The sequence below is a fragment of the Oryctolagus cuniculus genome, chromosome 6, assembly GCF_051225735.1.
Source record: "Oryctolagus cuniculus isolate XC-2025 breed Fujian yellow rabbit chromosome 6, ASM5122573v1, whole genome shotgun sequence".
NCBI lineage: Eukaryota > Metazoa > Chordata > Mammalia > Lagomorpha > Leporidae > Oryctolagus > Oryctolagus cuniculus.
Window position 1 is genome coordinate 94,406,591 of NC_142872.1, and position 24,040 is coordinate 94,430,630.

Genomic DNA, 24,040 nt, shown 5'->3' on the forward strand with positions numbered 1-24,040 from the left:
TAAATTTTTCCAACAAGAGGCGAAAACTTTGTTTTCAGAGTTTCTCCTGTGTCTACAGTTTCTTAAAATAATTGTAAGGTATATTTTAGGGTACCATATTCTGATCTGCTATGACACATTTTGGGGTTGAATATTTAGGTTTTCCACACTACCTACAAAACTTGTTAGAAATAGAAAAGAGTTTAAGCTAGAACTTTCCTTTGCCTATGTAACAGAGAATCACCAAATGTTTGATATTTATTTTGAGAGCAAAAGGAGAATTTTCATTCATTTTTGCACTATGTTTCTTGCATATGTGTTCATATTTGGTTCTGTTTGTTACATTTAGTAATAGTCAATAAGATTAGACTAAATGTGGAAAAATTGAGTTATGGAATTGTGTGTATATTTACTTGTTTACACAGCGTTGGAGAGCATGGAAGGATATTATTATAGGGACAATGTTTCAGTGGAAGAATTCCAAGCTCAGATAAATGCAGCCTCATTGGAGAAGGTCAAACAATACAACCAGAAACTCAGGTATGTAACAGACAAGGTTGATTTTTTTCATTGACATATTTGACAGGAAAGAGTGAATGAAATTTCTGGTATAATTCATTATTGTAGATTATTAATGATGATATTTGTTTTGATATGTCTTCTTATGTAGGGTGTAATATTTCAAGTGTTCTAACGGCTGTACTGTTTCCAAATAAAATTAATTAATACAAAATATTTTGAATATTTTCATACTAATATTTTAATTTTTTAAATAAATAAAAGAAGGTGATGAACTATACGGTAGATTATTTCCAGGAAAAAGAAATGATTGACATATGCTGTGGTGCTGCCCCTGAGAGAGGTCACTGGATTAAGGGTAACATAGGTTCTTAATGTACCAGGCACAGCTGCTGGCCTCACATAGAGAGGGCATACTCAGTGCATGATATGACAGGCCATGTGCTGGGGTTTGGAAAAATACCTGCTCTTGAATACATAGATTACTGATTACATTTTATTATTTTCCCCTAAAAATAGTGTTACTGGTATCATGGTAAATGACAGAGAAATTTAACAACACAGGGAAATGTTGTCGTAATTTAAACACTGTAATTTTCTTTTTTTTAAGGTTTACTTATTTTACTAGAAAGAGTTAGAGGGAAGGAGGGAGGAAGGAAGGGAGGGAGAAAGAGAGAGAGATCTTCCATCAGCTGGTTCACTCCTCCAGATGGCCAAAATGGCCAGGGTTGGCCCAGACCAAAGCCAGAAGCCAGGAGCTTCATCAGGGTCTCCTAAGAAACCTGAACTTAAGAAACTTAGCATTTAATCTCATGAAAAATCTTTCTATTGACAACTCTGTCTGATAAAATTTATTCTTAGGCTATCTTTGAAATACAGATAGAAAATTAAAGCATTCACACAGAGCACATGGCCCTGAGAATACAACCCTAGACTCCTCTTTGATGAGAGTTGTAGTCCATTGCCACAACATCCTATCTCCTTGTCTCCAAAGCCAAGGTTATTGTGACCTCTTCTGGACTTGCTTCCAGATAATAATTTAGAGCACATGTCTTCTCGTCACTCTCCTGCTCAGAGAACTTTGCTGACTTCTTGCTGTTCTCCATGACAGTGAAGATCTCTCTTGACTTGCTCCAAGATGTCTTTCCTCTACCTGTGCATCAACAAAGCCATGTTCTATTTCTCATCATGCACTTCCCTGCCCCCTTTCATGCCTCTGTGCCCGTCATTAGCATCATCTTATCTCCTTGTGATTCAGTATCTGCCTTTGGGATGGTCTCCTTCATAAAATAGCTTTCTTTATTTGGAGGCTGGGGTGAAGCTTGGGCCCTCGGTTTTTCAGAACCTCCCTCAGAGATTGTCACGTGCAGGCAGAAGTGAAGACCGATCTCTCCACTTCAGAAGTTCTCAAAGATGGACTCTTGACAGACAGCATTAATGCTGTGTCCTCTGTGAACCTGCTGAAACTCTCGGTAGGAATCAGCAGTCTGTGCTGTAACAAAGCCTTCCTGGTGATTCTTAAGCTCAGATTTCAAACCACTGTCGCAGGCCTAAATGACCATCAGGTGTGTTGTCCAGGCATTCATTTTACGTTACTTATGGTTATTATAAGATTCAGTGTTTCTCCTTTATAAAAGTGATGTGTATAAATTTGTCATCTTCTTTATTCTAGTGTGTGCTCTTTGAGATGAAGAATAAATTTATCTTGGTGTCCCCATTGTGTTTTTTTTTAAAGTGTTTTACATAAGCAGCTCTCCATGAGTGTGTACTTAGTTGCATTAGAATTTAGATATACTTTAAGATGATGGCAGTTGGGGAATCATTTCCAAACAGTTACACAGTTTCTGATGTTCTGCAGTACAGTAGGGTTGCTTTGTTCACAACCATTTATTACATGTTTTATAAAGAACTACAAGAGAGGAGTTTGAAGGCTCTCAACACAAAGAAATGATAAATGCATAAGGAAAATGGAAATGCTGATTGCTCTGGTTTGATCATCACACTTTGTGTCCATGTACCAATTTATCATACTGTATCCTATAAATATGTGAAAGCATTACATGAATTTTAAAAAGAATTTTTTAAATTATAAAAATGCTTAAATGTAACTAGCAGAGAAGTGGAAATGTAAGAAACCGTTCATACCCCATTCAGCATTTTTCTTATCTAAGCAGAAATAGGATGTATACTCATATAAAATGGATACCTGAGAAAATGTTTATTAATGATTCTTCATTAAGGAAATAGCACACATATCAATTACCTGTTATCTTCCTCTTCTAAGAGAATTTTATAATGTGTCTTTCCTGGAGAAAGCATTTTTAAAAGCACAACCTCCTCAGTACAAATGGAGTTCCCTTGTCAGCAATTACCTGGGATGTATCTCATTGCATATTAGATTTCCTTTGCACAGGAAGGCCATTATCTTCCAGTACTTCCAATGATGCCTCTCTTCCTGCTTATTTCTTGGATGAAGTGTTGATTTCTTCTTGAATTTTTCCGATTGCTCTGTAACCACAAATACTCCCTCTAAACTGCCCTGGGCAATCCAGTCTTTGTTTTCACAGCCTCAAGCCAACATTCATGTTTCTTTAAAGGAACATTTACTACCAACCTTGAAAAGAAACCCTCCGAGGATGTGAGTCTTCTCCATAGAACGCTGCTGTCTTTTATACACTTTCATTTGAAACCACTCTTTTTTTTTCAACTTTTATTTAATAAATATAAATTTCCAAAGTTCAACTTTTGGATTATAGTGGCTTTTCCCCCAATAACCTCCCTCCCACCCTCAACTATCCCATCTCCCTGTCCCTCTCCTATCCCATTCTTCATCATGATTCATTTTCAATTATCTTTATGTACAGAAGATCAACTTAGTATATACTAAGTAAAGATTTCAACAGACTGCACCAACATAGACACACAAAATATAGAATACTGTTTGGGTAGTAGTTTTACCATTAATTTGCATAGTACAACACATTAAGGACAGAGATCCTACATGGGGAGCAGGTGCACAGTGACTCCTGTTGTTGATTTAACAATTGACACTGTTATTTATGAAGTCAGTAATCACCCGAGGCTCTTATCATGAGCTGCCAAGGCTATGGAAGCCTCTTGAGTTCACCAACTCTGATCTTATTTAGACAAGGCCATATTCAAAGAGTAAGTTCTCTCCTCCCTTCACAGAAAGGTACCTCCTTCTTTGATGGCCTGTTCTTTCCACTGGGATCTCATTCACAGAGATTTTTTCATTTAGGTCATTTTTCTTGCCAGGGATTCCAATTCAATCCCATCAAGGTGTCATGTACCAGTGCCATCTTACTTGTTAAAGTTTTCACTTTAAGTTCATAATTGATCAAAAAGATAGGATTAAGTGTCAAAGGAATTACATAAATAAGACCAGTGTCTGAAATAATAATTATGAATTAAAAAGGAGAGAATGATCCTACATAGGAAGCAGGATACACAGCAGACTCATAGAATGGCAAATGCTCTAAACAGCACTCTGGCCTGGGAATCAGCCCTTAAGGCATTCGCATCTGGCTAAAAAGCCCATGAGAGTTTCGCAGGCATGGAAAGCCAAGACATTGTCAAAAGTTTGTTGCTTTACTAACTGGACTTCAGAAAATGCCTATTCTTCAGCAGTACAAACAACAAACAAACTCTTTAGTGAATTTTTTTATTAGAAAGTATTCTTTAGATTACAAGTTTCAGAACTAACTCAAACTGCTATAAGCAAAAAAATGTATTGGGCTGGCGCCGTGGCTCACTTGGTTAATCCTCTGCCTCAGGCGCTGGCATCCCATATGGGTGCCCGGTTCTAGTCCTGGTTGCTCCTCTTCCAGTCCAGCTCTCTGCTGTGGCCCGGGAAAGCAGTGGAGGATGGCCCAAGTGATTGGGCCCTGCACCTGCATGGGAGACCAGGAAGAAGCACCTGGCCCCTGGCTTTGGATCTGCACAGCACTGTGGCAGCCATTTGGGGAGTGACCCAACGAAAGGAAGACCTTTCTCTCTGTCTCTGTCTCTGTCTATAACTCTACCTGTCAAATAAATTAAAAAAAAATTTAAAAATGTATTGGCTTGTGTCACCAGGAGATCCCAGGGCTCTGGCTGCTTCAAGCACAGATAGATCAGGGGGATAATAGGCCTACAAGATGTTATTTCTTTCTCCATCTGTTGGTACTCCTATCTGGGTGGGCTTCAGTCTCAAGGTCATTTCTCATGTAGGTAAAGATGGTCGCTGTGGATTGGTGTTAGATTCTCAGGAGAGTTAGTCCCCCTGCTCCAGAGCTCAAGCAGAGTACATGGAGATGCATCCATTAGCCTGACCTGGGCCATCTGCCCTCTCCTGGGTGGGTTCAGCATCACAGAAGACTAGCGAACCATCAGGAAGAGTAAGGGTAAGGATGCTGGACACGAGAAACAAAGGAACCCATTCCAGTTACGGGGATTGCTCCAGTACAGCAAGGAACAGGTGGAAGTGGTTTTCTACTTAAAAGGAATGATAGGGACAGGCGTTGCAGTGCAATGAGTTAAGCCAATGTTTTCTGACACCAGCATCCCATATGTGTGAGCTGATTCCAGTCCCAGCTCCTCTGCTTGATTCAGCTTCCTGGTAGTATACCTGGGAAGCAGTGGATGATGGCTCAAGTACTTAAGTTCTTGCCTCCCACATGGGAGACCTTGATGGAGTTCCTGGCTTCAGCCTGGCTCTAGCTGTTGTGGGCATTTAGGGAGAGAACCAGTAGATGGAAGATCTCTCTCTCTCTCTCTCTCTCTCTCTCTCTTCCTTTTCTGTTTTTTTTTTTTCTCATTGTCACTCAGCCTGCAAATAGACAAATAAATTTTTTTTTAAATTTTTTTCCAAATATAAGAACACATCAAGAGTCACAGTGCTCTAAGTTATGTAGATTGTTTAAAAAACCCAGTGAGGGTAGACACTGAGGAGTAGCAAACTTAGCTGCCACTGGGAAAGCCTTCACCCCATATCAGACTGCTGGTTCAACAAGTCCTGGCTACTCTGCTTGTGATCCAGCTCCCTCCCTCCCATCTTCCCATCTTCCTTCCTTCCTTCCTTCCTTCCTTCCTTCCTTCCTTCCTTCCTTCCTTCCTTCCTCTGTTCCTTCCATCCTTCTTTCCTTCCTTCTTTAAAAAAAAAACATGATTTATTTTATTTGTTTTGAGAGGCAGAGTTACAGAGAAAAAGAGAGGGACAGAGAGAGAGATCTTCCATCTGCTGATTTATTCCCCAAATGGCCGAAATGGCCAAGGTGGGGGAGCCAGGAGCTAAGAGCTTGCTTTGGGTCTCTCACGTGTATGGCAGGGGCCCAAGGATCTTTGCTATCCAGCACTGCCCTCCCAGGCACATTAGCAGGAAGTTGGATCAGAAGTGGAGCAGCTGGGACTCAAACCAAAGTCCAGATTGCATGTTGGTAATCCGCTACAGCACAGTGCCAGCCCCCCAGCTCCTGGCCATTGCTGGCATTTGGAAAGTGAACTAACAGATGGAAGATCTTATTCTCTCTCTTTCTCTGTCTCTCTCTGTCTTTCTCACTTTCTGTCTCTGTCACTCTGTCTATTCTAATTAATTAGCTAATTAAAGAAATAAAAGAAAAATGCAATAAGTTCCATATTATTATTGATTTTAAACATTTATCAAAATAATAAATGTTAAAAGCAGGGTTTAAATAAAGGACTTCTGTATCTTAATATCTGTATTTTGGTAATATTTTAGGCTATTTCAGAGAATGCAGTGAGCACCTACAATGTAAACAAATTCTCTGTTAGTAAGATTTGCTGCTCCCCACTGCTCTGATTTTGTACCATCAGTTATTCGTTCATCTAGTGTACATAAGGGTTCCATTCTTGTGAAAATAGAAAAGACAGAAGTGAACAAGTAAAAAAATGCATAAGCAAAGATTGTCAGATAGTGAAAAATGCCATAAAGAAAATATAATAACAGCTGATAAAGAGGAGGTTGGCAGTTTTGAGGGCATAGTTGGGGGTGAAATTTGAACGTTAGTGTAAATCACAAGTCAGCCTTGCCAAATCTGCAGGAGATCTTTGCAGACATTTCGAGGCAATACAAGTCGTGGAGCAGGTTTTCATGTTTGAAGAAGACACAGAAAGGCAGTGGGATTCTAGCATGTTGAGAAGAGTGGTGCACATTGAGAGAATATGGGCAGAGGCCTGTAGGTCATCATAGGAGATTTGGATTTCATTGTAAGTACAGTAGAGAAGCCATTGGAATGATTTTATTGGATTACTGAAATCCATCTGCATTTCTTACATCAGTGGCAGATAATACAAAAATAGTTACAGATTCCACAAGACAGTGGTAAAGCAAGCCCAAGCCTACTGGAAGATCCGACCCTTCCTCTTCCAATGTCCTGTAAGACTACACACTAACCTGTGCTTCTGGAGAGACTTTGTCCCATTCATTGGGGTCCTGACATGAGTTTTTTGAAGACTCCCTGGTTTAGTTGTCACCCCTGGGGAATGAAGCTGAGGCAGCAGAAATGTTGAACAATTGTTTTTGAGTTATAACCTCCCTCCTGTGCCAAATGAGACAGAGTTCTTGATTGATTTCCCTCTGGTTATTAAAGAGTAACAGCTTGTGACACAGAACTTAGGATGAAGGGCATTGTTGCTCCTGCCTTCAACCAGTCTCACTCTGTGTTATTTTCTTTTTGTTCTACCTAATTCTGTCATTTCCATCAGCTTCATTTTTTTTTTGTCCTGCATAAAGGTAATTCATCCATGTTCATGCCTCCTGCTTTTGGCGAGAAAGCACCGTGGGGACCCATGAGGTCCTTTGTAAGTGTGAACAGTGCTCCCTGTATCAAAGTTTGCTTTTCTGTTTCAGGAACCTTGATTATGACTTCTTAATATACTGCTTTGATTATGAAGTAAAGAGTAAAATAAAACAGAAAAATCAAATGGAAATAAACTGTTTATTAGTTACTGAGGTCCTTTATTACATTTGTGAATTGATGGCTCCCTACTTAATTTTTTGTGCTTACATTTTTGGGTATCTAAATGTAAGTTCAACATCTTTACAAGAAGGAAACAAGAAAAGTATTCAAAACAAACACTATCTTTAGTTATCTTTAGCTTTTATGGATAGATAATGGTACATTTTCTTTTAAAAAGCTTTTCCGTATTTATTTTTATTTTCATTCTATTTAAAAGGCAGAGAGACACAAAGAGAGAAAGAGGCACAGATGGAGAGAGATCTTCTCTCCACCACTGTAGTCCATAAATGCCCACGATGCCCAGTATGAGCCTAGCCAAAGCCAGGAGAACTGGCAACTTTTAACTTGTTCTCCCACATGGGTGGGAGGCGACCCAAGTGCTTGAGTCATCATCTGCTGCCTCCCAGGTTGCAGTGTCCTGGAAGCAGATTAGCTAAAACTCGAGCCAGGCACTTAGATATGGGGTGCAGGCATCTGAAGTGGGGATTTAGCTACAGCAACAGATGCCATCCCTTAAAGTTTTTAAAACGTCAAATATACTTTAGAAGGAAGATAGGGAATTTATTTACATTAAAAAGAAATATTACACAAATGATCTCAGAGCCATATGTATATTTTGGATACTCTTTTCAGCTGAGAAATGTCTGGCCAGAAGGATGTGTTTTTACTACTCCCATGATTTCACCTCTGTGAAATCTGTCACTTCTGCAGGAAAAAATATGTTAATGAATATGCTGTCCTGACGCATGATGAATATGAAATATGACACAGACGTACTTCCTGCCACTTCAACATCCTTTAAGTGCTACTGTGAAAGAGCACAGACAAATGAAGGCACAATGGGACATCAGCATTTATACCTTATCCCAGTTCTAGACTTAGATCTGCAACACTCAGAGTCCTCTGCTCATCAAACACTGCTCTCCATTCCTTGATTGGATAGCAACAGTGTATCCACAGTTAAGTGGAAGATTTTGGATCTGTGTAAACTATATTAAATCTATGAGTATGGGTTTAATAATAAAATTGGGGAACAAGAACAAGAGAATGAAAAGAGTGAGATAGAGTGTGAGTTAGCATATAAAAAATTCTTTTGCCTTTAAATTGTTTTGCCATAGAGAACTACAGCTTTTAGAGTTAAATGATGTGACTTCTTTTTAAATTAGTCAGAAACATCCCAGACTTGTTTTTTATCTCCACTATAGCAGTTTCGTATTTTTTCATTCTTTCAGCAGACTTTCTTTTTTTGTAGTCTAGGAGGTATCTGTAGTTCATGTCCTCTAAGACTAGCTATAAACCAAATGTGTATATTCTGTTTTCAAATTGGGAATGCAGAGTTGTCAACATTATAAATTTTTGTCGCATGGAAACAGTATTCTTCCATAACAAAAGAAATAGCTAAGTCTACAAAGAATGTGAATTTGTTTATAAAGCGTAAAAGTTTTGTAGAGTTCTTATGTATTAAATATGTAAAAGATCACCATTTACAAAATAAAAGTTATGCTTAGGTGCCAATTTCTCACACAAAATAAAACTAAAGGGACCGCTGTACAAATATTTTTCACCAAATTCTGTGTGCTTACCAAGTACCATGGACAGCACCTTGTTTTGTGACACAGCAATAGATAAGATTACTACCTGCCAAGAACATTTTCTCTGTGGATTATGAAGAATACTAAACAAAATTTCACTAACAATTTCTAGAAATATGTGTGATTAATTATGTATGTAGGATCTAAGCTGCCATACATGTGTACAAGTAGAGAATCAGCCTTAATTGGGTATTAGATGGTGGAAGTGATGTTTAAGCTGGCATAATTGTGTAAGGGAGGAGATTGGAGATAGAAATTTAAGGAAGCAAGGTTATCTCTTGCAAAGGGAATAGCACTGTGAAAATACTAAAGGAGAAAGGAAAAGTTACAGGTATTATGAGGCTAGAATCAAGAATAAGAAGGAAATTGGGCAGACCTGTCAACAGAATCAGCGAAGCCCCTGATACTTCCTTTAACATCTGGTTGTTCCTCAACTTCTCACTCAGCCCTCACTGAAGACACTCATTATCTCCATTTCTGTTTGCTGTGAGAGTGTAATTATTTAAGATCCATCTGAAATTTGTCTTCCTGCAGGAAGCCTTCAGTTATAGCCCCAGCTGGAATTAATAATTCTTCTTTAAAACCTACCATCTTTTTTGGATTCATTTTTTTTACTTGTGAGTTATTTCCTTGCCTTCCAGCCCTAGTTCCACATTGTGCTTGGAAATTTGTAAGATTAAAACTATTTGAATTGGAAATCAGAGTAATTGTAATACAGTGGCCATTTTTATGATATTATAATTTTATTGAATTTATTCCAGTATCTAGTCTATTTCACTTAATATCCAAAAACTTCCAGGCCGTTTGAAGGGTACAGATGCTGACTCTGTTGGAGACCTCTCAAGAAAATTCATCAGCATTGCCAAGGTTCATAAATTTCACATGAGACAAGAGCAGATAAAGTTGAAATTGTAATGACACCTTGAGAGCAGCATCTCTCTTCTTTATTTGAAAGAAATACTATAATTCCATTAAACCCCACCACCATTGCATTACTGAGAATGTGGTATAGCTGCATATACATTTATTCATGTAATTTTATTTAATTTGCCTGGACTGCATTAATTATTATTTGAATTCAGACTAATTAATTTGCCCTTGAGAAGATGTAATTGAAACTAATACTTACTTCATTTTTCCCTGAAAGGGATTTTAAATGAAATTGATAAGTAAGGACAACAAATGAGCATAGAATTACTTAACTATGCATTTTCACATTTTTTGTGATGAATCCTTCATTGTGATAATATTTATAAGGATGAGTAGTTGTTCTGACTGACAAGGATCAGCAAATAAAATCATCTTCATCTACAAGGCATCCTTTGAAACAGTCAGCTCCATCTTGGTGTTAAGAAAAGCTATTGTTTTCTGTCTCAAAGGTAAGAAAATCTATTATTTTCACCAAAGCAAAGAAAAAATCAAAGCGAGTACTTTGTGCTCAGAATTTCCTTTGCAATAAATGAGAGCTGCAAGTAGCAAAGACAAATAAGCACATCCTGAAAAATCAGTTAGGGAAATATACTCTGTGAGGAAAAATTGTCAGTGCTTTTGGAAACAAAATTAGCATTTATTTTTAACTCTGCTGACTTTTCTGTCTGGTCACTAGGACAGTCAACCTTAAAAATATATTCAAGGTATCCTAGTCAAGCAACTTCCTTTGGTGATTTTTTTATTGCTTTTCTTCAGTTCCTTTTTGGTGACATTTCAGGCTTCTTTTGTTTTGTGGATGTGCCACAAAATTATTGTAAATTATCTTTCAAAGCTGTACTCCTACCTACCTCAGTCAGGAAATTTAGCTTGGGCCCAGGGATTTTGATATAAAAAATGTGACTTTTGGTTAGAAGAATGTACTGAATATTGTTGTACTAAAACTCATGATTGTGTGCAGAACAGAACATTGGGTTTGCGAAATTAGCTGCCTGGTTAGATGAACCATCAACTTCAACTGAAGGGCAAGGTTCTATCTCACATAGATTCAAATCTGTGAAACACTGTTAGTCATTAAAGAAAAAAATCAAACACAATTTGTCTTGGTTTTTGGTATTGCAACCAGAAGGAGTCCAATTTCTATTGTTTTAGCTAGTTTTTCGCCATCGTTCCTAGCACATCTCAAACTTTGTCCTCTCCCTGTGACTGAGATCATCCCACCTTCCCTAAATTAGTCTTTCTTTTTAATATTGTGTTATATGCCCCTATTGTGGAATGTATCCTATCATGCATTATGCTCTCTTTTATGTGTGCCTGTTTCTCTTTTGCACCTTACTTTTTGGCTTTTGTCTGCACTTGTTGACAAGGCGTCTACTAATAGAAGATTCATACATGCTTGTTTGTATGCAAGTGCCAGATTTTTTGGAGAATGGGTGAGACTCTGATGTCAAGGTTGAATGAATCTTCCCAGCTGCTCACATTCTGTGTTGGGAGCTATTCCTTATTATTCAGTAATAGTTATTGTGCTCTTAGATGCCAGTACGGGAGTGTTCACAATCTTGGGGAGAAGGAAATGAATCAGACAGCATTCCCTTAGTCATCTTAAAAGAGGAAGAATACATGCAATAAGCAGGTTAATTAGAAATAACTCCTCTAAGAACCATGGCAGGGATTGCAGGATGCCCAGAGAACACTTCTGAGAGATGAAGCCAGTAGGGGGCCAGGTGGAGGAGAAGAGCAGAGCTGTTCCAAAGGGCAGAACACATGCTCAAGGGCTCTGCTGAGCCATAAATGACAAGGAAGGGTGGAAAGCGAAGCAGGAGGGTGAGCAGCAGTAGGCACATAGGACCTCAGATGCCAGCTGAGGAGCTTAGGTTAACCTGTGTGAAGGGACTTAAAGATTTTGTGGAAAAATGCAATTAAAGATAAGTTTATTTTTGGTGCAAAAAATTGTTGAAATCCATGCACTGTTTTTTCCCCTCATAATACACATTCTCCATGAACTTTCTGAGACCTGTCATAAGTGAGATAACTTGCTGTGATCTGTAAGTGGGGATGGCCAGAGGAGGGGCATGCCTTTCAAAATGTACACTCTAGTGCTACTGCTGAGGACAAATCAAGGACAAATTAGCAGGGAGGACAAGACTAGAGTCAGAGTGACTGGCTAGGAAATCTAAAATAGTTCAGACCGGTAATAATAAGAACTCTAATTAAATAGAAATGGGGATGGAATGGAATGAAAGGCAAAAAGGACTAAAGCAGATGGCGTCTTACTGTTACTTGAAAGCAACAAGAGAGTATCTCAGAGTCTGTGACTCAAGCTCAGTAGTGTATTTTTGGCCTTACAGTGAATGTACCTGATGAAGTGTTCACATTGTCAGGGAGAAGGATTCATCTGCACCAATTTTAAATATCATTTCAATGAATTATCAACTGTATTCTTTGTATCAAATTCCAAACTGAAGTATGAAAATATGTACTATATAAATTTATAGGACATGCATTTATAACGGTATAAGAATTATTATATGATTAGATATAAGGTATTTTAATAGAATAAAGCTGAACTTACAATATTTTCATTAAAATCTATTCTATATTAAAATATTTTAATCATGCAGAATTGAAAGACTATATAGTTCTATTCCATTCACAGCATATTTCACACAACTGTGAACCTGTTAATATTTTAAAAGCTTCTTGGGCATGCTTCAGTTTGAGTAAACTTTGAACTTCATCTTAATATATCAGTGGAATCACATGTAAAATTAGATACATTCAGAAAACACAATGGAAGATGACAGGTGAAACAATCCCTTAGTAGTCTCAAGGAGTATGTTTTTAGTATATTGAATATGAGATTTATTCCATTTCTTATGAGCCAAATGGGAAAAATCAGAACTACGCTTAATAGGCCAAAGGATATTTCAATCATGGGAAGTTCGGTTGGTTTAGGGAAAATAAGAAATTTTTGCCGTGAGATGACTGAGAAGAAACAGATTAATAACATGGACTTGCTTGTTATGTAATGTATTGGGAGGTAAAGAGTTGACCAAACTCTGAGTCCATTTCCACTTTCCCATTGATGAGCTAATGACTTTGGGCAAGTTGTCAGTGTCTCTAAGTATGCTTCCTATATGTCCATTGAAGCTAGTGATGCTACCTGGACTATCAGGAATACTAGCCATGAGGAAGCATTTTCAGCCTTCAGTCTTTACCTAATAAATAGAATACTCATCACAGAGATTTGTATCTGAAAATGAGCTTCATGGGAGGTGGTTTTCATGGGCTTCCTGAAAAGCAACTTAGAGAACAAAATTAATATCAAGAGTTTCTCTAAGCTTGTTCTTGAGGCAACTGGTGTCACTACCCAGCGGTGAAAGCATAGAAAAACTTGCTTAAAACAGCTCGGCAAAACTGATCTGGAAGAGCCTTCAATTTCCTGAGAATCATGCAGCTACTACATTATGATTTCACAGCAGAAAACTAGATGAGGACAGAGGCAGTTGAAAACATGATCCAGACGTTTGAACAGCTCCAACTGTGCTTCCAGTCCTGGAGCTAGACCCAAGAGGGTGAGATGCCAAAATCTGCTATGGACAACAGTGCAGAAAGCTAGCCAAGAACCTCCAATGGGAGTACTTGCAAAAGGAAATTTTTATGTAATGTGTAATTGAAGACTAATTGAAAAGTACCACATTTAGATCTGTCTGTCTTTACTGTGAATGCTACTGGGTTCTATAGGTAGTTAATATATTAAGAATTGCTACTGAAGTTATTTTTGTTCTATAATCAAAAATAAAAGTTATGACTAGGATAATCATTCCCCACTTTTAGCATCTTTACATATACTTTGTACAAACACTGTACATACCAATATTTGAAGGTTTTAGGGGCCAGTGTAGTGGGTTAAGTAACCACTTGCAACACTGCCTTCCCATATCAGCATGCAGGTTGGAGTCACGGGTGTACTATTCTCAGTCCAGATCCCTGCTAATAATACACCTGGGTAGGCAGCAGTTGATAGCCGAAGTTCTTGGAACCCTTCCACCCATGTGAGAGATCAGGACGGAGTTCCTGCCTCCTGGCTTCAGCTGGGCCCAGACCTGCCGTGGCCATTTGGGGAGTGAACCAGCAGACAGAAGAAATTAGTGGTTTCTTGCTTGGTAATCCATCTAGGTTGGAATGTATAGCATGATTTTCAGGGAAAAATGTACATCTAAACTCTGTCCATGTTTGTTTTAGTGAGCCTCCTGATAGCAGAAAACTAATCTCACAGAAATAATATTGGCTGGAAAGGAAGAAGAGGTTTAAATGTAGTTTCTTAACAAATCCAGTGAAATTGTATTTATACCTGTAAATTACAGATAAAAAGTACCAATTTTACTTGATTATTGCTTTTAAAGTTCAGATTAACAGTTAAAATGATTATAGTAGCAATAAGTTTTAAATAAAAATGGTTATGTTTGCAGTTTAAAAAAAGGATTCTATTTATTTGGGTGGCAGAGTTAGAGAGAGAAAAAGAGAGAGATTGATATTTATCCACTAGTTCACTCCCCAAATGGCTGCAATGGCCAAATGTTGGACCAGGCTGAAGGCAGGATCTTGGAACTCCATCTGGCTCCCTTATGTGCATAGCAGAGGCTCAAGTACTGGGAGCCGTCTTCCACTACTTCTTCAGGCAAATTAGCAAGGAGCTGGAGGAGCAGAATTGCCAGAACTTGAACTGGCACTCACTAAAAATGCCAGCATCAGAGGCAGCAACTTAACCCACTGCATCACAATGCCAGCCCCACTGTTTAAAATTTTTGTACACTTTTGGCTTATTATTGGCAAACTGACATTAAAACATTGCTTAATGTGATCTGGCTCTACGGTGCATTATTACTATGCAAGTCATAGCACAGGGGACTTGTCAATAAGACAAGTGCTGTTGAATGCTGGCATATTGGAACAATGTAAATTGTTGTACAGTCTCTAGGTCCTCACAATTCTTTACTTCAATCTGCTAGCCACATTTTGAGCAGTACTAAGCCAGAGGACATAACTGGGATTAAAGAAAAAAAAGTGCTGATGGTTGGCCTAGTATTGAAGTCCCTGGTCAGGATGTCTGCATCATGTATCTGAGTGCTGGCTCCTACTTCTGGTTGCCTGCTAATGTAAATCCCAGGAGGCAGCAATGATAGATGAAGTAGTTGAGCTCCTGTCACCCACATGGGAGACCTGCGTTGAGTTTCTACCTCCCAGCTACAGCCCAGCCCAGTCTCTCCGATCTCAAGCTTTTGGGAAGTGAAACAGCAAATGAAAGTACTGTCTCTCATTCATTTATTCATTCATTCTCTCTCCCTTTCCTTCTCAAATTATAAATATATATGTATATATATATACATATATATATGTATATATTTGCTGCCAAGAGATAGAGCTTTTGATTTTTACGTATTTGTGTACATTCTCTCAAAAAGGAAGGTAGTTGTAAAGTGAACTGATGGCAGATTTTGAAGGAGGGAAAACAAACTTGCCTTGGGCCTGGGTAAAGAAATGCCTTTAAAAGTGACATTACAATCAGGCCCACATGAACGTAGAAAAGCATGTGTAGCAGGGCTGTTGATATGAGAATGCAAGCTCTCTGATGGAAGGAGCTTTGTCTCCTGTTCACTGCTGTTTTCATAAAATACAGAGGCTTACTTTGTAGCTTAGTAGAGGATGCTCAAATAAATATTTATTGAAGTAACTGGATGGAAGATCGTGTCTTTATGTACAGAAATCATAGTGTGGAATGAGTATTTTTTTATTCTTGTAATCTTGTTGAATGCCACAAGGATTTAAGGAGGGTTAGAAATATTTTTACAGTTTATCAACAGTAAGTATAAACAGAAAATTTTAAATCTCACAGCATTTACTTTTTCATATCTATCTACTATAAGGTAGCAGAATCAATGATAAATTTAAAATATGCTCGCTCTTTCTCTCTCCCCACCCTCCCATTCTCTTACCCCCTGCCCCATCTGTTTCCTTCGTATCTACCTTTTCTTCTTCTGTGTTCACCTTTCACTTGGTCTTTCCTTCTCCATTCAATTACTGCTCATGTGTGCTGAGAAATCTCTTAATTATTTCTTGTACCTTCCCTGTACTCTAGAGAATTAAGTAGCTTTGCACAGACTTAAATTTTGTGATCAAACTGAAACATTCGTTTTCTGACCCTTAAGATTCTCCTTATGCTTTAAAAATTTTTAATTCCTTTTGCCTGAGTAATACCTGCTGTCCTATTGTGCTCGCTACTGGAATTTTCCTACTCTGTTGCTTTTCCTCCCCTCCTCACCCTTCCAAAACTACAGTGTTGAATCTTTGCAGGTCAATATTATCTTACTCTCACCATTTCATCCCCAGCACCTGGCATTGTGCCTAACTTGTGAATTGTGTGGTTTTTTTTTTTACACATAAGTATGATTTAATCACATATTTGAACAAGAATTTTACTGTAAATTAGATAAGAAGTTGAACATAAGAGATATACAGATAGATAGACATAGCAAATACTAAGTTATTTCTAAAAGACCTAAAGTCAGATAACTATATTACACAAGACTAAACTCGTTGGCCACGGAACAAAAATTACAATTCCAACTCACAGGATTGGAGGTCATTCTTTATTGATAAACCTTTACACTAGAATTAGAAATGTCAGTAGAAAAATAAAATTCTAATAAATTTTGTCATATAAAATCTGATCATTTTAACTGTAGCATTTGTAAAATAACCTAATACAAAAAGTTAGTCTCAACCAGCCTTACAGAGTTCACAGAAAAGACTTACAAGTTTGTAATACTTTCTGCAAGTGGGTCATGGATGGCACTAGGGCTTCCCATTCCAGGAAAAGTTTCCTCAGGGGAGCTGGTATGTGCTGCAGTGTGATAAGCACTGAATTCAGATCAGAGCACTTGGGAAAGACACTGGAATCAAAAGCCAACATACCACTGAAAACTAAAAGAGAAAAATAGAAGAAACCATAAGGAACGTTATAATTATTTACAGGAGCTTTTGCTCACTATTTTAGACACATTTTGTATGTAGCCTCTTGCTGCAAAGAGTAACAGCCCAGAGAGACATCATTTTTATTTGTATGTATCTCATAAATACAACATTAGGAACATAGTAATTCTTCCCACCGTAGCAGCCTCCCCACCCATTCTCCTCCACCCTTCCTCATTACTCTCCTGTTTTGTTCAAGAAAGAAAAAGCAAAAGAAAAAAGAACAAATGGAATAAAAATGAATAGAACAGTCCATACAAGGGCTGTTCTATGTTATTGCTTCTCGAAGGTGATTTCACATTTTTCCCAAACCCTTCCTCTTTTCTTTTCCTTCCTTCCCTTTTAGAAACTCAATTGTCTTTAACAAAGAAACCAAGGATGATACATCTTTTGTGAGCTCTTGGGCATAAATATAACACATAATAATATCCTCTGTTTAATACACTAAAAGGAAGTGATTCTTGAGAGCAAGTTTTACTATTAAGACTTGTGTTATGACTCTTTGGGGACAGAGGTCCTGCATGGGAAGTTAATGCACAATAACTCTTGTTTATTTAATAAATAACACTCTTATGTATGACATCAGTGATCACCCAAGGCTCTTGACATGATCTGCCTTGGCTATGGAAGCTTTGGATCCACTAGCTCAACAACGCTATAAGCAGAGTGGAAGTTATCTCCTCTCTTCAGAGAAAAGTACATCCTTCTTTGGTGGCCCCTTCTTTCCACTGGGGTCTCATCCACAGGGGTCCTTTACATAGGACATTTTTTGCCTAAGTCTCTAGGCTGTCCATGCCTGAAATGCTCTCCCTGGGCTTTTCAGCCAGACTGGAGCAATTTAAAGGCTGATTTTGAGGTCAGAGTGCTACTTAAAGTGATTCTCATTCTATGAATCTGCTGTATGGACTGCTTCCCATGTTGGAGCCTTTACTCCTTTTCAATTCTATTATTGTTTTCAAACACTTAGTCCTATTTATATGATCACATTATCACTTGATCCTATCTATACGGTTACTTTACCACTTATTCCTGTCCATTTGATTTTTACAGCACTTAAACTACTATTTTTATCAGCCAGCTTAACGGATTTGGGGGTCCTATGGCACGTTGTTAAGCTGTACCCTTAGAAGTAAGTTCATAGGAAAGTATGCAGGACTATACTGCTTTGCAGTTACGGACTTCATACATTTCACAATTACAACTTTAAGATCTTTGTAATTCTTCCCACTGTGCCCACCCTTCCACCCCTTTCTCTTCCCTTTCTTATTCTCCCTCTTATTTTTTACTAAGTTCTATTTTCAATAAACTTTATACGTATATAATTAACTAAATGTTAGGTATAGAGTTCAATGATTCATATGAAAGAGAAAAAGATAAGGAAATATTATAAAGGAAAAAAGGAAAAGATTTACAAAAATATAGAATAACAGTCAAGAGAAGGGCTGTTCAAAATCATTGCTTTTCAAAGTGTCAATTTCATTTCTACATGTTGCCTTTTAGGTGCTCTCTTAGTTATCACATGCCAGGGAGAATATATAGAATCTGTCCCTTTCAGACTGGCTTATTTCACTGAGTATTATGTTTTCCAGTTTCATCTATTTTGTTGCAGATGACCAGACTTTGGTTTTTTTTTCATGCTGTATAGTATTCCATGGTGTACATATCCCATAACTTTTTTATCCAGTCTTCCACTAACAGACATTTGGGTTGATACCATGTCTTTGCTATTGTGAATGGAGCCTTAAAAAACATGGTGGGACACATAGCTCTTTCATATGCTGATTTCACTTCTCTTGGGTAAATTCCCAGGAATGGGATGTCTGGGTCACATGGTAGGTCTATGTTCAAACCTCTGAGGTGTCTCCACACTGTCTTCCATAGTGGTTTTACCAGTTTACATTCTCACCAACAGTTGATTAAGGTACCTTTTTCCTCACATCCTCACTAGCATTTGTTGTTTGTTGATTTATGTATGAAAGCCATTCTAATGGGGGTGAAGTGTAACCTCATTGAGGTTTTGATCTGCATTTCTCTGAGGGCTAGTGATCCTGAGCATTTTTCATGTGTCTTTTGGCTATTTGGATTTCCTCTTTTGAAAAATGACTGTTTAACTCCTTTGCCCATTCTTAACCAGATTGTTTGTTTTGTTGTTGTTGAGCTTCTTGATCTCTTTATATATTCTGGTTATCTATCCTTTATCAGTTGTGTAGTTTGCAAATATTTTCTCCTGTGGGGAGCAACTCGGACTAGACTAAGTTACTGGAATTAAGACTTATTCTATACATCTGCTCTCCCACAATATGGCGCTGGGAGAGGAGCAAACAGCTTCTACCCAGCTGCCTCTCACCAACTTGACAAGCTGCAGGAGCTGCTCCTGATTGGAGGAGAGCAGAGTACTCGGCGTGTGGGTAGCAGAGTTGGGATTGGTGGAAGAGGACTATAAAGGAGGAGAGAGACAACATGCACCAGGAACATCTAAGGGGAACACCTGAGCAGCCCCCGAGAGAGCCGGCCAGCGGTGTGCTGCTCCCCCGCAGAAGTGGGGAAAGTGGCAGGGGGAACCGCCCCTCCGCGGAGGTGGAGGGACGGTAGCCAACCCGGGAAGAACCAGCAGCAAACCCGGGAAGGGCCGAGCAGCACAAAGAACAGCGCAGGGTCCTGTGTCGTTCCTCCACGAAGACGGGGAGCGACATTCTCCCATTCTGTTGGTTGTCTCTTCACTTTGCTGATTACTTCTTTTGCAGTGCAGAAACTTCTCAATTTAATGTAATCCCATTTGTCAATTGTGGCATTGATTTCCTGTGTCTTTGGGGTCTTTTCCAAGAACTCTTTGTCTACACCAATGTCTTTTAGGATGTCCCCATTGTTCTCAAATAATTTGATAGTGTCAGGTTGTAGATTTAGGCCTTGAGTCCATTTTGAGTGGATTTTGGTGAATGGTGTCAGGTAGGGGTATTGCTTCATGCTTCTGCATGTGGCAATCCAGTTTTCACAACACCATTTGATGAAGAGACTGTCCTTGCTCCAGGGATTGATTTTAGCTCCTTTGTCAAAGATAGATTTGGTTGTAGATGCTTGGATTTATTTCGAGTGTTTCTATTGTGTTCCATTGGACTATCCATCTTTTTTTTTTGTACCAGTACCAGGCTGTTTCGATTATAACTGCCCTGTAGTATGTCTTGAAATCTGCTATTATAATGCCTCAGACTTTGTTTTTGTTATATAAGCTTGCTTTAGCTATTCATATGTTTTCATATGAATTTCAAAATCATTTTTTCTATGTCTGAGAAGAATATCTTTGGTATTTTGATTGGCATCGCATTGAAACTGTCAATTGCTTTTGGTAGTACAGACATTTTGATGATACTGATTCTTCCAATACATGAACATGGAAGAACTTTCCATTTTTTTGTAGTGTCTTCTATTTGCTTTTTAAAAATATTTTACAATTCTCATTGTAGAAATCTTTGACATTCTTGGTTAAATTTATTCCAAGGTGTTTGATTTTTTTTGGTAGTTTTTGTGAATGGGATTCATCTTAGAAGCTCTTTGTCAACATGGCATTGTCTGTGTATACAAAGGCTGTTGATTTTTGGTGTTGAATTTATATATTGCTACATTTCCAAACTCTTCTATGAGTTCCAATAGTTTCTTAGTTGACTTTTTTGATCCCCTATGTGTAGGATCATGTCATTGCAAATAGGGATTGTTTGACCTCTTCCTTCCTGATTTGTATCCCTTAGATCTCTTTTTCTTGTCTAATGGCTCAAGCTAAAACTTCCAAGAATATATTGAAAAAGCATTGGTGACAGTGGGCACCCTTGTCCAGTTCTGAATCTCAATGGTATTTCATCCAAAATTCCTCTGTTAAATAGAATGCTGGCCATGAGTTTGTCATTTTGCCTTGATTATGTTGAAGAGTGTTCCTTTTATTCCAAATTTGCTTAAAGTTTTCATAATGAAAGTGTGTTGTATTTTGTCAAAGGCATTCTGTGCATCTATTGAGATAATCATATGGATTTTATCCTTCAGTTTGTTAATGTGATGTATCACATTGACTGATTTGTGAATGTTGAACCAACCCTGCAAAACAGGAATAAATACCACTTGCTCCAGGTGTATGATCTTTCTGATGTGGTGTTGGGTTCAATTGGCTAGTATTTTGTTGAAGATTTTTGTGTCTATGTTCATCAGAGAGGTTGGTCTGTAGTTCTATTTCTTTGTTGTAACTTTTTCAGGTTTAGGAATTAAAGTGAAGATGGCCTCATAGAAAGAATTTGGGAGGATTCCTCCTTTTCAATTGTTTTGAATAGTTTGAAAAGAATTGGAGTTAGTTCTTTTTTAAATGTTTGATAGCATTCAGCAGTGAACCCATGTAGTCCTGGGCTTTGTTGGGAGGATCTTTATTACTGATTCAATTTCCAACTTGGTTATTGGTCCGTTTAGGTTTTCTGTGTCTTCATGGCTCAAGTTAGGTAGTTGTATGTGTCCAGGAATCTATTTTTTCTAGGTTTTTTGTTTTGTTGCCATATACCTCTTTGTAGTAATTTCTGATGATTCTTTTTATTTCTGTGGTGTCTGTTGTTAAATTTCCTTTTTCATCTCTGATTTTATTTATTTGGGTCTTCTCTCTCCTTTTTGGGTTAGTTGGGCCAATGGTGTGTCAATTTTATTTATTTTTTTCAAAAAACCAGCTCTTCATTTTGCTGAACATTTGTATGTTTTATTGGTTTCAATTTTGTTGATATCTTCACTAATTTTAATTATTTATTTTCTCCTACGGGTTTTGGGTTTGGTTTGCTGTTGTTTTTCTAGGTCCTTGAGATGCATTTATAGCTCATTTATTTGGCGCCTTTCCAATTTCTTGATGTATGCTCCAATTGCTATAAACTTTCCTCTTTAAACTGCTTTGCTATATCCCATAAGTTTTGATATGTTATATTGTCATCTTCATTTGTTTCCAAATTTTTTTTTGATTTCTTCAATGACCCACTGTTCATTCAGGAGCATATTGTTCAGTCTCCATGTGTTTGCTTATGCTCTGAGGATTCCTAAGTTGTTGGTAACCAACTTCATTCCATTGTAGTCCAATAAAATGCATGGTAATTTCATTTTTTTTAATTTGCTGAGACTTGCTTTATGGCCTAGCATGTTGAAAATCCTAGTGAAAGTTCCATGCACTGATGAGAAGAATTTACTCTATGGCTGTGTGGTGGAAATCTCTGTAGATACCTGTTAGGTCCATTTGGCCTATAGTGTCAATTAACTCTGTTGTTTCCTTGTTGGTTTTTTTGTCTTGTTGATCTGTTCATTGCTGAAAGTATGGTATTGAAGTCCCCCATTGCTATTGTATTTCAGTCTGTGTCTCATTTTAAATTCATTAAAATTTCTTTTAAATAGCCCAGTGCCCTGTAATTAGGAACATATACATTTATAATAGTCACATCTTTCTGTTGAATTGATCCTTTAATCTTCATATAGTGCCCTTCTTTGTCTCTTTTAATAGCTTTTTTTTCTTAAAGTCTATTTTGTCTGATATTAGGATGGCTACACTAGCTCCTTTGTGGTTACTGTTAGCATGAAATATCTTTTTACATCCTTTCTCTTTCGATCTGCATGCATATTTGTTGTTGAGATTGTTTCTTGTAAGCAGCAAATAGATGGGTTTTCTTTTTTAATCCATTCAGCAGTCTGTGTATTTTAGTTGGAGAGTTGAGACCATTTACATTCAGGGTGACTCTTGTTACGTAATGACTTTACCCTGCTGTATTTCCATTAATAGTCCAAATTTTTTACTTTGGGTTTCCCTCATACTTTTACTGGTCAATTTTCTTCCTTTACCTCTTTCATAATGATGTTCTTATTTCTGTTTTTCTATGTGAGCACATCCTTGAGCATCTTTTGTAGGGGTGAGCAGGTATTTACAAATTCTTTCAATTTCTGTTTGTTATGGAAAAATCTTTATTTCACCTGCATTTATAAATGAGAACTTTGCAGGGTTCAGTATTCTGGGTTGACAGTTTTTTTCTCTTAAGAAGTGGAATATTCTTGCCATTCTCTCTTCTCTCCTTACCTGTAGGGATTCTAATGTGAAGTCTGCTGTGAGGCTATATGGGGTTCCTCTGAATGTAACCTGGCATTTCTCTCATGCACACTTTATGATCTTTTCTTCATGTTTTACTGTGGGGAGTTCTACTACAATGTGTCATGGTGAAAATCTTTTCTGATCTTGTATATTGGGAGTTGTGTGTACTTCCTGTGCTTGAATGTCTCTTTCTTTCTCTGAATTGGGGAAATTTTCCAGTATTATTTCATTAAAAAGGCCTTGTAATCCTTCTCTCTTTCCACACCTTCTGGAACTCCTAGAACCTGTATGTTGAGTAATTTGATAGTATCTTGTCGATCTCCAACATTGTTTTATAGTTTTCTAATTTCTTTTTTTTTTTTTTTTGGTCTGACTATAAAATTTCCAGAAATTTTTCTACTAGTTCTGATATTCTTTCTTCTGTAACCCTCCCTGTTGTTGATACTTCCCACTGCATTTTTATTTGATCTATTGAATTCTTCTCTTCTAGTATTTCATTCTGATTTCCCTTTAATATCTCAATTACATGTTAAAAAATTTTCATTTAGTAAATGAATTTACATAGAATTGCTTCTATGTAATCTGATGATTAATTCTCTAAATTCTCTTTCTGATGTTTCCTCAATCATTTCATCTTCACCTTCTACCATTGAAATGTTGTAGCGTTCCTTTGAGGGGCTCATAGGATCTTCCTTATTCTTATTTAAGTTTCTTTCCTTGTTTTTTTTTTTGGCATTTGTATATTTTTTTATCTTTTTTGTTTTTTGGATTTTCTCTTTGATTTGTGTCTTTGTAGTTTAGTGGGACGTCTACTTTTGGTGAGTACCAAGAGGTGTGTGCTGGATGTGGCCTGGTGCTCTGTTCAGTATTCCAGGGTGGAGCAAATATCCAAGGTAAAACTCCTATGGGGCTTTGTAGCTCTCCTCTGG

At 37.7% G+C, this 24,040-nt stretch overlaps 1 protein-coding gene across 2 annotated transcripts in view; it reads left to right on the plus strand.

Moving 5' to 3' along the window:
* Positions 1–24,040, plus strand: part of PREX2 (phosphatidylinositol-3,4,5-trisphosphate dependent Rac exchange factor 2) — a 334,883-nt gene that overhangs the window by 244,835 nt on the left and 66,008 nt on the right. For both annotated transcript variants that reach the window (XM_002710460.6, XM_089336348.1), the window contains exon 35: positions 405–519. In XM_002710460.6, the coding sequence (XP_002710506.2) occupies positions 405–519 (115 nt within the window). The remainder of the gene's footprint in view (positions 1–404; positions 520–24,040) is intronic.